At 44.7% G+C, this 13578-nt stretch overlaps 1 protein-coding gene across 1 annotated transcript in view; it reads right to left on the reverse strand.

The window, feature by feature from the left end:
* The window catches only part of BMP1 (bone morphogenetic protein 1), a 150102-nt gene that overhangs the window by 63901 nt on the left and 72623 nt on the right, over positions 1–13578 (reverse strand). Inside the window, exons 3-5 of the mRNA XM_068274693.1 lie at positions 6992–7138; positions 3273–3390; positions 2981–3159 (exon numbers count right to left, since the gene is read on the reverse strand). Of these exons, the coding sequence (XP_068130794.1) occupies positions 2981–3159; positions 3273–3390; positions 6992–7138 (444 nt within the window). The remainder of the gene's footprint in view (positions 1–2980; positions 3160–3272; positions 3391–6991; positions 7139–13578) is intronic.

Raw genomic sequence — 13578 nt, forward strand, 5'->3', positions numbered from 1 at the left:
AGGTTATTTCAGACCATTACATATTTAGAAGAATCTCAGATTTCTGGGGGATTGGTAGATGCTGGATAAATGTAGATTCTGGTTGCTTGAGAGCCACTATTAAATACTGTACACTATTAATTCTTTCTGACTGTGGGTGCTTGGCTTGGGCAAACGTTGGTGCCTAGTGAAGACGAAGAGTGAACAGAAGCCAGGTGTACTGTATATAGGCCTGAAAGATAAATCGAATTTAAACCGAAATAGTGATCACCAAGATCACAATTTCGGAATAGTCCAAGCAGCAACTTCCGCAATTGTCATTTCCGCATGGGGAAGTTCCGTCACGTGCGGACCGCAGCATCGGCAGCTTTGCACGAGTCCAACGCTGTCCGTCCTCTCTCGCCGTCTGCCGGCTTTTGTGCACAGCATACATCCTGGTTTCTGTATGTCGCATGACTTACAGGAACTATGCCGTGCATTAGGAGGCTGCAGGGGCGAAGTGGATAGATGGGACTCGTGCTGGAAGGCATGTCCAGCACTGGCGCAGCTTGGGGCACAGGGAGAGAGAGACAGCGGGGGCAAGAGAGAGATTCAGAGGGGACACAGAGCACAGGAAATTGTGAATCGAAATCGCGATTTCGGACATAAATCACTCAATTCAATTTTTTCCTAAAATCTTTCAGGCTTAGGTGTATATTCGTTGTGTTAGGGTAAGTTAAACTTAAAGGGAACTTAAAGCAAGAGGGATATAGAGGCTGCCATATTTAATACCTTTTAAAGAATGCATATTGCCCGGCTAGCCTGCTGATCCTCTACTTCTAATACTTTTAGCCACAGACCCTGAACAAGTATTCAGATCAGAGGTTTCTGACTGAAGTCTGACTGGATTAGCTGCATACTTGTTACAGGTGTGTGGTTTAGACACTATTGCAACAAAAAAAAGATCAGCAGGATAGCCAAGTAACTGGTATTGCTTAAACTTGAATACATATGGAAGCCTTGTTTTAGGTTCACTTTAATGGTTCGGTTTATGTTTTAGGAATAGGTTAATGTTATGGTGGAGGTTCATATTAGACATAAGGAAGGGGTTAATGGGGGATAATAGGCGATAATGTCTGGGGGGAGGGAAGGGCAAGTGTGACAAAAGGGCATTTTTTTTTAGTGTGAGGTGCGGAAGGGTTAAAGGACAACTGAAGTAAGTAGTAGATGGAGGCTGCCATACGCATTTCCTTTTAAAAATATACCAGTTGCCTGGCAGCCATGCTGAGCTATTTGTCTACAGTAGTGTCTGAATCACATCAGAAACAAGCATGCAGTCAATCTTGACAATGTCAGAAACACCAGCTCTGCATGCTTGTTCAGGGTCTATGGATATAAGTATTAGAGACTGAGGATCAGCAGTATAGCCAGGCAACTGGTATTGCTTAAAAAAAAAAAAAAAAAAAAAAAATATGGCTCCCTTCATATCCCTCTCGCTTCAGTCGTCCTTTAAAGGGACACTTAAGTAAAAAAAAAAATGAGTTTTACTCACCTGGGGCTTCCAATAGCCCCCTTCAGCTCTCCGGTGCCCTCGCCGTCTCCCTCCGATCCTCTTGGCCCCGCAGGCAGCCACTTCCTGTTTCGGTGACAGGAGCTGACAGGCTGGGGACGCGAGTGATTCTTCGCGTTCCTGGCCACGATAGCGTCATCTATGCTGCTATAGCATATATCATATACCATATAGCAGCATAGAGTGTGCTAATGTGTCTGGGAACGCGAAGAATCACTCGCGTCCACAGCCTGTCAGCTCCTGTCACCGAAACAGGAAGTGGCTGCCGGCGTGGCCAGGAGGATCGGAGGGAGACGGCAAGGGCACTGGACAGCTGCAGGGGGCTATTGGAAGCCCTAGGTGAGAAAAACTCATTTTTTTGTTTGACTTAAGTGTCCCTTTAAGGTTAAGTGCCAGGAAGGAGATTTAATATTATAAGTGTCGGATGGGTCTGACAAAAGAAGGAACGTGTACAAAAACAGACAATTGGCCTCAATTTACTAAGCTTATCTCCTGTCTTTAATAACTCTTCTGAGCTGGTTCTACAGTTATCACCATGGAGATAACTGTAGAAACAGCTCAGAAGAGTTATTAAAGACAGGAGATAAGCTTAGTGAATTGAGGCCAAAAACTGTGTTAAAGAGACACTGAAGCGAAAAAAAAATTATGAGATTATGATTTGTATGTGTAGAACAGCTAAGAAATAAAACATTAAGATCAGATACATCAGTCTAATTGTTTCCAGTACAGGAAGACTTAGGAAACTCCAGTTGTTATCTCTATGCAAAACAACCATTAAGGTCTACGACTTTCAAAGTCGTGGAGAGGGCTGTTTTCTGACTTTTATTATCTCAACTGTTCCTGCACTATTTACTTTTCCTCTGCCAGAGGAGATGTCATTACTTCACAGACTGCTCTGAAAGAATAATTTTGAATGCTGAGTGTTGTGTAATCTGCACATATTATAGAATGATGCAATGTTAGAAAAAACACTATATACCTGAAAATAAAAATATGAGAATATTTTCTGTGCTGCTAATCTCCTAGTAATTGTTCATAGTACACGACCAATTCACTATATCATTTTTATTTTTTTTTGCTTCAGTGTCTCTTTAAAAGCCAAAACAGTACTTTACACTCATGCCCAATCCTCCAGCATTGCATCCAATCACACCCCACTGGTGACACTGTTTCTGGGATTGGTAGAAACAAGAACTTTTCGAAGGGCATACAGACAGCATTATTAGCCCAACCGGATGTAACCTTTCTACCACATTATATTCAAATCTAAAAAAGTTTAAGTTCCCCCTTTACCTTCGGTACTTCATGAGTTTGCAAAAATAAGTGTCAACAAGTGCTACCTGAAATGAATAACCTAACTAAATTCGTCCTTTGAATTACTTGCCGATACCACAATTGGTAGTAGCTACTAAAGCCCGCCAATAAGCCCTGAAGAATCGTCTTCTCAAGTACCCGGCTGGATGTTGTCTCGGATGATGGACACGTGATCGTCCCGGTCTGGCCTCGTGTGTTCATGCCAGAATCCTATGACGTGACCCAATTCATGAACCACAATCCCAAATTTATCACAGTTCTTTCCAATAGAGATGGCTTGAGGTCCTCCCCCACGACGACCCACGTAAGAGCAGCACCTGCGCAGGAGACACTAAGTCATATGACGCAGCAAGTCATGTGATACAGCAATGAGTGGAGGAGCATAACACAACCAACCAACCAGAACACTTCACTCTGCAGTGCTACTCACCCACAAGGTCTATACGTGAAGACAATGTAACTCTCCTCATCTGTCCTCTCTAGAAAGATGACACAGGTATGTTTTTCCCAGTGACGCATCGCTTGTCGGAATATGGCCTTCTGACTGCCTGTGACAAGAGAGACAGGTATCAAAACAAAGAATTTGTATAAATTTTTTTTTTTTTTTTTTTTTAAATGGACACTAAATGTGAAGAAAAACAGTGAAAAATAGACAATAGTTATCAAACTAATTCTAAAAGTAGAGTGATTTAAAAAAAGTGGACAAAAGATTAATGCAGAGGGCCAGAACCCAGAAGCCTTTAAGCTATACTATTTTCCATTAATGTGGTTTACAGTGGCCATATGACTAATACCCTGAACTATGGCAGTTTTGTTAGTGTACGTATTAGTACGCCGCGGGTGATTTGGGCACTGGGAGAGCTGAAGGACGGCTCTCGATGCTGCTGCTAAGCCCCCAGTGGCTTCAAATACTATTCCCCCCTCTGAGTTGTCACAACGGTGTATTTCGGGGTCCAGCAACCGCCGGGAGTCCCAAATTACTCTTACATGTGTGGCATGGCATTGCTGCTACGGGGTGCTTGGTTTCTGCGGCCTGCGCTGAGTGCCGTGCATCGAAACCACCTGCTTCGTTTTGTTAACCAGAGTTAGAAATGTGTATTTTTTTTTCCGTAAGTTCAGAATTTAGCTTTATTGCATCACCTGCAATCATATTAATCTTACTAATATTATAAGTGCGAAAGTTTGGATGTTTGTTAATCACGCAACAATGGCTGAACGGATTTGAATGAAATTTGGCACACACATAGTACATTACCTGGAACAACATATAGGATACTTTTTATCCCCATAACCAAAAAGTGGACAGAGACAAATACAAATTTCACTGGGAAAGTGTAAACTGCAGCCATTCTGAGGGCTTGTTTCCACTGTAGCGGTGCGGAATCGCCTGGATTCCACCGCTGAAGAAATCGCATGCGGCTGCGTTTCCCCATGCGGATTTCCCCGCGATTTCGCATGCGATTTCGCATGGCAAGGAGCCATGCGAATTTAACCATGTCACTGCCTGTGTTAAGTTCCATTGGCTTTCATGCGAAATCGCGGGGAAATCCGCATGACAAAGCCGCATGCGATTTCCCTATTAAATACATTAGCGGCGATTCGCATGCATTCCACTCGCAGGCGAATTCGTTGACTCTTTTGAGCGTTTTTTTACCGCTGAAAAAAACGCACCTCAACAACGCTACAGTGGAAACAGGCCCATCCACTTGCATTACATGTGCGAATCCGCATGTGTTGGACACATGCGGATTCGCGATAGTGGAAACGAGCCCTTACACTGTTAATGGTAGGGTTCTCAAACTTTGCACAATTGGTCACTGGTGACTGGGATTAATATGCAAAAAAGTGGGTGGAGCCTACAAAAGCCTCTACTGCCTCTGCTCAAGAAACCCTCCCTCGACCCCTCGCTACCCTCCAACTACCGCCCGATCTCCCTCCTCCCCTTCGCCTCAAAACTCCTTGAGCGTCTGGTTCACAAACGCCTGACCCAGTACCTCAATGCCAACTCACTACTAGACCCACTGCAATCTGGATTTCGGCCTGCCCACTCAACCGAAACGGCTCTCACAAAAGTGGTCAATGACCTTGCCTTAGCTAAAGCTGAAGGTAAATACACCATTCTCCTCCTCCTTGACCTTTCAGCAGCTTTTGATACAGTAGATCATCCCCTACTCCTCCAGTCCCTCCAATCCATGGGCATTCACGATCTCGCCCTGACCTGGCTTTCATCCTACCTCTCCAACCGCTCCTTCACGACCTCCTTCAATGAGTCCTCGTCCACCCCCAACCACCTCTCAGTGGGAGTCCCCCAAGGCTCGGTCCTTGGCCCCCTACTGTTCTCCCTATACACATCCTCCATTGGCAAGGTTATCTCCTCCATGGGTTTTAACTATCATCTGTATGCAGATGACACCCAAATCTATCTCCACACCCCTGACATATCCACCACTACCATGGACAAGGTCTCCTCCTGCCTATCTGCCATCTCCTCCTGGATGTCCGCTAGGTTCCTAAAACTAAATCTAGACAAAACGGAATTTATGATCTTCCCACCCCGGTCATCCCTGGACCTCCCAGATGTGCAGGTCACTGTTAACCACACTACTATTCACCCTACCTCTCAAGCCCGCTGTCTGGGTGTCACCCTGGACTCCGCACTCTCCTTCACTCCCCACATCCAAAACCTCACAAAGTCCTGCAACTTCCACCTTCGTAACATCTGTAAGATTCGCCCTTTCCGGACCCCTGCCACCACCAAACTCCTCATCCATGCCCTCATAATTTCCCGCCTCGACTACTGCAATGCCCTTCTGTCTGGACTCCCTAAGACCCGAATAGCCCCACTGCAGTCCATCATGAATGCGGCTGCCAGAATTATCAACTCCTCCCATCGCTCCACCAGGGCGGCTCCCCTCCGTGAATCCCTCCACTGGCTTCCTATCCAGTCCAGAATCAGATTCAAGATATTGTGTCTGACCTACAAATCCATCCACAAAACCTGTCCAACCTACATTTCTGATCTTACTCAGAGATACACACCAAGCCGCTCACTCCGCTCCTCCAATGAACTTCGCCTGACCGTTCCCTGCATCACCCAGTCCCATGCACGCCTCCAAGACTTCTCAAGAGCCGCTCCGACACTATGGAACTCCCTACCTCCACCCATTAGGGCAGCCCCCTCCTTCAACACCTTCAAGAAGGCCCTCAAAACTCACCTTTTCACTCTTGCCTACCACCCCTCACAATTGCTCTAAACCCACAGCCGAACTCTGGTCCCCTACCTCTCGTGTCCCTACCTCTCCCTCTAGATTGTAAGCCTTTGGGCAGGGTCCTCACTCCTTTTGTGTCCTACCTGATCATGCACCTCTAGTACTGTGCACCCATGCTATGCATTTGAGTGAACCTAACTTGCCTAACTCCATGCTCCCATCCAGTGACTGACTAAGCATTACCTTGTACGCATACTGTGCTGTGTGATCTGGTTTTCTTGTATTCCTGTATTGTCATTTTGCTGTTTGTCACCCCTAAATATTGTCTGTAACCTAAATTAATGTCCAGCGCTGCGTAATATGTTGGCGCTTTATAAATACAACAAATAAATAAATAAATAAAATTCACCTATTGATTTTCAAGGGGAATATTCAATTGCTCCCATTCTTGCACTGTTAATGGCACAAGCCTCAAACCTGGTACAGTTAGTCATTGGGTGACTGGGGTTAAAATTCAGAAAAGTTGGTAGAGCCACAAACAGCCAATCAGATTTGTTTCATTTCAATGCAAATTACTGATGCCAAAGACCGCAAAGCTGACAAATTAGCTCATTGAGTTATTGTTTAAATAGGGTTAGAAAAAGTGGGCGGGGCCAACACCAGCCAATTATATACCCAGGCAACACCGGGCCATCAGCTAGTGCTAGTATGTATATAAACTACTTTATCAACACTGCCCCTTGGATGGAATCAAACTGCTAAGCATACTAGGATTTCTTATAAGAAATCTCAGTCCTGCATGCATGCCTGGATTGTCTAGCAGAGAAAACCAGACCTAACCTATTGTTTACCCTCCTAATGGCAGGCGTTGTGCATGTAACAGCAGCTGAATTCCCAACTGCAGAAAATATATTTAAAAGAATTGACTCTAATTACACACCTGTGAAGTTTCCACTGACAACATAAGGAATAATCCCATTAGGCCACACCCGCTCTGGTCGAGATGTAGCGGCCCGCCTGCCACGAGAAACCCGTCTGTCTGCCCGGGCACGACGACCCATCCTTGCTGATGTGCCATTCCTGGATACTGGGAGAGAAGAAATAATAGGGTTAACTGTGTGATTACATTCCATGTACAAGTGGCAATCTGCAGAGAGTGGAAGGAAAACGCATACACCACCGGCAATACTGAACATAACTACGCACTGCAGAAGATCAGATGCTGAAAATTATAATTGTATGAGGCCTGTAAGTGTGCCAAAAAGATGCGCTTCCTGTCTATTTTGATTGGCCCAATTTCAGGCTGCATACAATTTGCACGCATGCCATAATTATTAGTATCTCATTGACAACCTCGGCTCCACAAATTGTGCAAGTCTGACATCACAAGTGGTAATGAGTGAAGGGCAGAAGTGGAATACTGCGTTCGAAGCTAGAGGGAGTACTGCCAGCCAGAGCAATGCGGAAGCTCCTGCTGAAGGAGGTGAGTTACTAAGTATGTTGAGACTATTAGGTTATGGATAATGTTCTGTACATCTGCCCTACAGTAACTGATGCAGCAATATTACAGTGGAGGTAGCTAGAGACGCAGAGAGTACCACTCCATTTAACTCCTTCAGCACCAGCCGTCTCTGGCCCCTTAAGGACCAGAGAGACTTTTTGCTGGATCTTGAGCGGAGATCACAGTTATTAGCCCACAGGAGCCAATGAAACCAGCTTTAGACCAGCCTATGGAGCTCAGCTGTCACTAGGACAGCAGAGAGAAGGGAATGCAGTGGCACCGGTGTGACAAGAGCGAAGGGATCACGCTGCAGTGAGTAATTTAAATCTACGCCCTGGCAGGGAAAATCAGCAGTAAACGGCATAGGATTTCAATGATCAAGGTTCGAAAGAGATTAAGCAAACCAAAGTAACAATTGATGCCATGCCTGGTGGTGGGTATTGGCAACTTACTAGATTTTAAGTACCGTATGTGAAAATGTATTTGTTTATATGGGGAAGTGGGGGCTAAAGAAAAAAAAGCAAACTATTGGACCTTTATAAATAAAAATCATAATGCCAATCTTCTTTTGTGGTGTTTTTAGAGTACAAAACAGTCAACAGAGGGGATCATAAACACATGAATATTTCACACATAGTACAATCAGAACCATCCAGTAACAAAAGTACAGAAAAACCTGTACAGTTCATGCGTAGTGTAAACACATCCAGAAATACAAGTACAGAAGGCCCCTAAGCTTACAATCTATAGAGCTACAGGGAGGAGACACTAGTTGGGAAGATACAGGGGCCAGTGAATGAGGAGCTGAACATCAACATCTGATGTAGATGTGACTGCATCTCTGAAGAGGGACTGTCTGAAGAGGTCATTTAGGAGATTTAGGTCTGTCTGATATATCCTAGTTTACAAACCACACAGAAGCCTGATTTAGGATAAATAACACATATGATCCTATACTAAAGGACTAAAAATTAACTTTTAATAATACATATTAAAATGGACCTTGGCTGCTATAGTTTCAAGCCTGATACAGCGACATGAGGGGCTATATAAAGACCTGGTAAGTATGAGAAAACTATCTCAGTATTGCCCTCTCAATGTGGCTGAAAAGAAAAACAATGTGGGGCTGTGGTAAAGTGTATGAGGATAAACCCTCAGCAGCCTCCTAACATTGTCACTGAATAAATTAATACACAACCCCCACCAAATAACACGAGATGTTTCACTTCCTTAAAGGGAACCTTAACTGGTGGGGGAAAAAAATTCACTTACCTGGGGGCTTTCCCGAGCCTCCTGCAGCCGTCCTGTGCCCGCGCTTTTCCTTCGGTGCCCTCCGGTCTCCCTCCGCGGCTAAGTTTCGTTTTCGGACGACTGCCAGTCATCCTCGGGCAAAGCGTCCTCTTCTTCCGCATTCCCCGTCGTAATGAGCCGTAAAGCGCGTCCGCATGACAAAACAAAACTTAGCCGCGGAGGGAGACCGGAGGGCACCGAAGGACCGGCGCGGGCACAGGACGGCTGCAGGAGGCTCGGGAAAGCCCCCAGGTAAGTGCATTTTTTTCCCCACCGGTTAAGGTTATCTTTAAGGGAAGCTTTTTCAAGGGAAATATTAAAAGTGCAAAGTGCTAATCATAGTGATAAGGTACATAAATACATTCAGAAAAACAATAAAATCAGTGCATAGTATAGCATTATGGCTATATAATAGTAGCCACAGGACCTGTCTTTAGTAAACCCATGTTGATGCTGAGAAATAAGATTGTTTTCTACTATGAAGTCATGTATAGTATCTCTTAGCAACCCCTCAAATAGTTTGCATACAACTGATCAGTGTTCTCCCCAGAATTTTTTCCCAGCCGGGTGGCATGAAAAATTAGCCGGGTGGGACGTGATAAGATAATACAGGGCCGGTGATTCTCTGCACAACTATGCTTACAGCATAGGAGGAGGTGAGCCGATGACAGCCGGGTACTTACCAAAACTAGCCGGGTGGAGCACCTGGCTAAAAGAGCCTGGGGAGAACACGGACTGATGTTAAGCTTACAGGTCTATAATTTCCTGGATCTGATTTTTTTGCCCTTCTTAAATAATGGGAAAACGTGGGCTGTACGCCAATCCACTGGGACTCTGCCAGTTGAAAGAGAGTCACAAAAGATAAGATAAAGGGGTTTATCTATAACTGAACTTAATTCCCTTAGGACCAGAGGATGCATGCCATCCGGGTCAGGTGCCTTGTCTGTTTTTTTATTTAGTCTTGCCTTCACTTCTTCCTGCGTTAAGTATTTAATATTACAGTTGGAAGATTGAGACTCTTCTGCATCTGTAATTTGCAACAGTGATGTTTCCCTTGTGAAGACAGAAGCAAAAAATGCATTTAATTACTCTGCCTTACCTTTGTCATCCACCATCGAGTTCCCACCCTCATCCTTTAGGAGTCCAATACAGTCAACCTTTTTTTTTTTTTTTTTTTTTTTTTTTTTTGGAGTTGATGTACTTGTAATGGCCTATACTCACGGGCTACAATTGTCGCCGCAACATGCAGGGCGCGCGTGAGTATGCGGCGTTGCACGGGCGCACACCCCAAACTGTCGCCCGTCGCTGATGTTGGCGCGGTCAATCACCTGGTGACAGTCGCCGCCGCAACTCTCGTTAGTCCGCGTGAGTACGCGGACTAGCGACAGCAACATAATTACAAATAGGCGGCGCTTCCGGCGGGGGGAGGGACAACAGCGACAGCTTCCGCCGCATCAGTTGCCAGGTCCCTCCGCCGTGTGTATTCGGAGGTACCTGGCAACGAGCTGTCGCCGGCATGTCGCGCACACGCTCCCGTGTGCTAGCGACATGCCAAAAAGTTGCCTGTGAGTATGGGCCATAAAAAACTTCTTTGGGTTATATTTAATATCCTTAGCGATTTGATTTTCAGCTTCAATCTTTGCCCGTCTAATTTCTTTTTTTACAACTTTTATTGCACTCCTTATAATTGCTTAATGCAGCCTCAGTCCCTTGCTGTTATAGGACCTTATAGGCATTCTTTTCCCCTTCATTTTATCTCTAACCTTTCTATTCATCCATAGAGGCCTTTTTTTATTCCTAGACATTTTGTTTCCATATGGGATATACATAGTACAATATTTACCGTTACCATTTAAGTCAAGTAATTGTCCTGTAGTGATGCCAGAAATCTGCTACTTTTACCAGAATGGGTAGCCTCAATACCCCAATCTATGTCTGGAAAGTTGTAGTCACCCATTACTATGACCTAATTTTTACTTGCAGCTTTTTCAATTTGCTGTAGTAATTGCAGTTCTGCAGCTTCATGAATATGTGGTGGCCTGTAGCATACCCCAATAATTGGCAACCTTTATTTCCACCATGAATATTTACCCACACGGACTCCACATATTCACAATCTTCCTTCATGTCATCATTCAGGACAGCTATAAAAGAATTCTTAAAGAGACAAACCCCTGTTTTTTCACTGACCTGAGGAACCAGGGCAAGCACCCCAGCAAAACTTTACATTCCTTTCCCTCAGCACACACACACACACACACACACACACACACACACACACACACACACACACACACACACACACACACACACACACACACACACACACACACACACACACACACACACACACACACACACACACACACACACACACACACACACACACACACACACACACACACACACACACACACACACACACACACACACACACACACACACACACACACACACACACACACACACACACACACACACACACACACACACACACACACACAATCCAGTTTTGGTGGGCTAGGTCATGGGATTGTTATACATACAGTGCTAGGGCGAGTCCTGGTGTAGACTTTGCACAAGGACTCAGGTCTCCATAGCTACGCCACTGAATTCTGGATGCACAGGTCAGCCATCAGTGATATAAAAGGAAAAGCTTGCATTGCCGAGCACTCAGATAAGCTATAAGACTTCTGGTAAATTTATGCTGGAAGTTATGATTTGTGTTTTTAGAAGGCAATACTGTACTATGCAACAGCTTCTCTTAGTACAGCTCTGTTTTAACCGCAGCAGCTGAGCCTCTCCTCAAATCTGTACAGAGTTACATCAGCTCTTTCCCAGTAATTTAGCATTTCTATCTAAGGAATATGAAAAAGATTGTCATATGCTCATCATCAGGGCCATACCACGAGCCCCAAGCCAAACCCCAATCTGGCGGTGACAGGGCACACAGGAAGACGCCGTCACTCTCTTCTGGCCAAGTCAGCAAACAGCACTAAAGGCTTCAAGTCTGTGTACATTCCTGTGACTCCACAACGACCCACTTATCAGCGCAAGCTTCCAGATCTGGGACACGCTGTTCAACACACATTCTAAGAACTGAGCACCAGTCTGCATTCTCACATAGCAGCATAAACATCTGCACAGCACTCCTGACTGACATTACTGCAAGGCCAAAGAACATTCCTCTGAAAATCTCTCTCTAAAAAGGTTAATGTATCGGGCAGTCCTAGATGTAGGAGAGCATTGTTTTCCATGTGGCCAGGCGGAAATCCAAAAGCTTACTTGAAATGTATTTCATTCTATCCTGATTTAGTTTGCAATTATGGCACGGTTTAGAGTCCAACTTAACTCAAAACTGAAGAAGGAATATTGTAACAGCAGTAAGGCTGATCATTGAATTTAAACCGTGCACAGAAGAAAATAAATATTCTTATGATTTATAAAGCGTCAACATAGCGCATTACATCGCTCTGTACAACGTATGAAATGTACCATATTTTTCGGACTATAAGACGCTCCTGACAATAAGACGCACCCAGGTTTAGAGGACGAAAACCAGGGGAAAAAAAATATATACTAACCCTGGTGCATCCATGGTGAAGAGACATCTTGTGGATTATGTCCCCTTTGTACCTTATGCTCCCTTGTACCTCGTGTCCCCATGTGTCCCCCCCTGTCCTTGTGTCGTCCTCTATGCACCTTTGTGTCCTCCTCCATGTTCCTATGTGTCCTTTTGTCCTTCTGTGTCCTCCTCTGCATGGGCACAGTACAGGGAGTCCCCAACATTGCTGCGGGTTGGAGGTTCGTATTGGCAGGCGTTCACAATTCAGGAACTCCCTGCATTTGGAGTATAAGACGCAGTGACTTTTTCCCCCTGCTTTTGGGGGAGAAAAAGTGAGTCTTATAGTCCAAAAAGTACAGTATGTTGGAAGCGCCATTTAGAAAGGTTACAGTCATTCTCTATAGTCCTTCATTGTGCCCAGAAGAGTCGTGCAAGGAGGAACTTTGTGTCCGGCTATGGCAGTGGAGACAACAAATATGTTAAAAAAGGACATGTGTGAATGGATCCTATAGATAACAGAATCTGTTGACATGTCCGTTTATCTGCTTGTCCCCGTTCTGTAAATGGTCTGTTTTTATGCCTAGTTTGAACCTAACATAGTTTCTCTTTCAGGACGCTTTGAGACGGGTGGCTGAACTGCATGCTGGTTGGGCAGATAAGCCTCCAGCCTGCCATTCATGAGTACCATTCGGGTGCACCTGTCTAACGCTGGTACAGAGTGCGAACAAGCACCCGGCCAGTTCTTAAGGGCAGTTGACAGTCTGAATTCACTTTCTGTCAGCTGCCCATCTCAAAAGACACAGAACTGTCCCTATTTTGGTATGTCAGTCTTAAAGTGTACCCAAGGCGGCATGTGATATGAAGCGATAAACATGTATGTAGTGTGCAAAACATTAACAGGCTGTTTTTCAAGTTTCATTTTGCTGCCTGCAAGAGTTAATTTTTAGGCTTGGAAGTGACAGCTCCTGTCTTGTCAGTACCTTGTCAGGAATACAGTGGTGTGAAAAACTATTTGCCCCTTCCTGATTTCTTATTCTTTTGCATGTTTGTCACACTTAAATGTTTCTGCTCATCAAAAACCGTTAACGATTAGTCAAAGATAACATAATTGAACACAAAATGCAGTTTTAAATGATGGTTTTTATTATTTAGTGAGAAAAAAAAACTCCAA

Source organism: Hyperolius riggenbachi, chromosome 3 (assembly GCF_040937935.1).
Source record: "Hyperolius riggenbachi isolate aHypRig1 chromosome 3, aHypRig1.pri, whole genome shotgun sequence".
NCBI lineage: Eukaryota > Metazoa > Chordata > Amphibia > Anura > Hyperoliidae > Hyperolius > Hyperolius riggenbachi.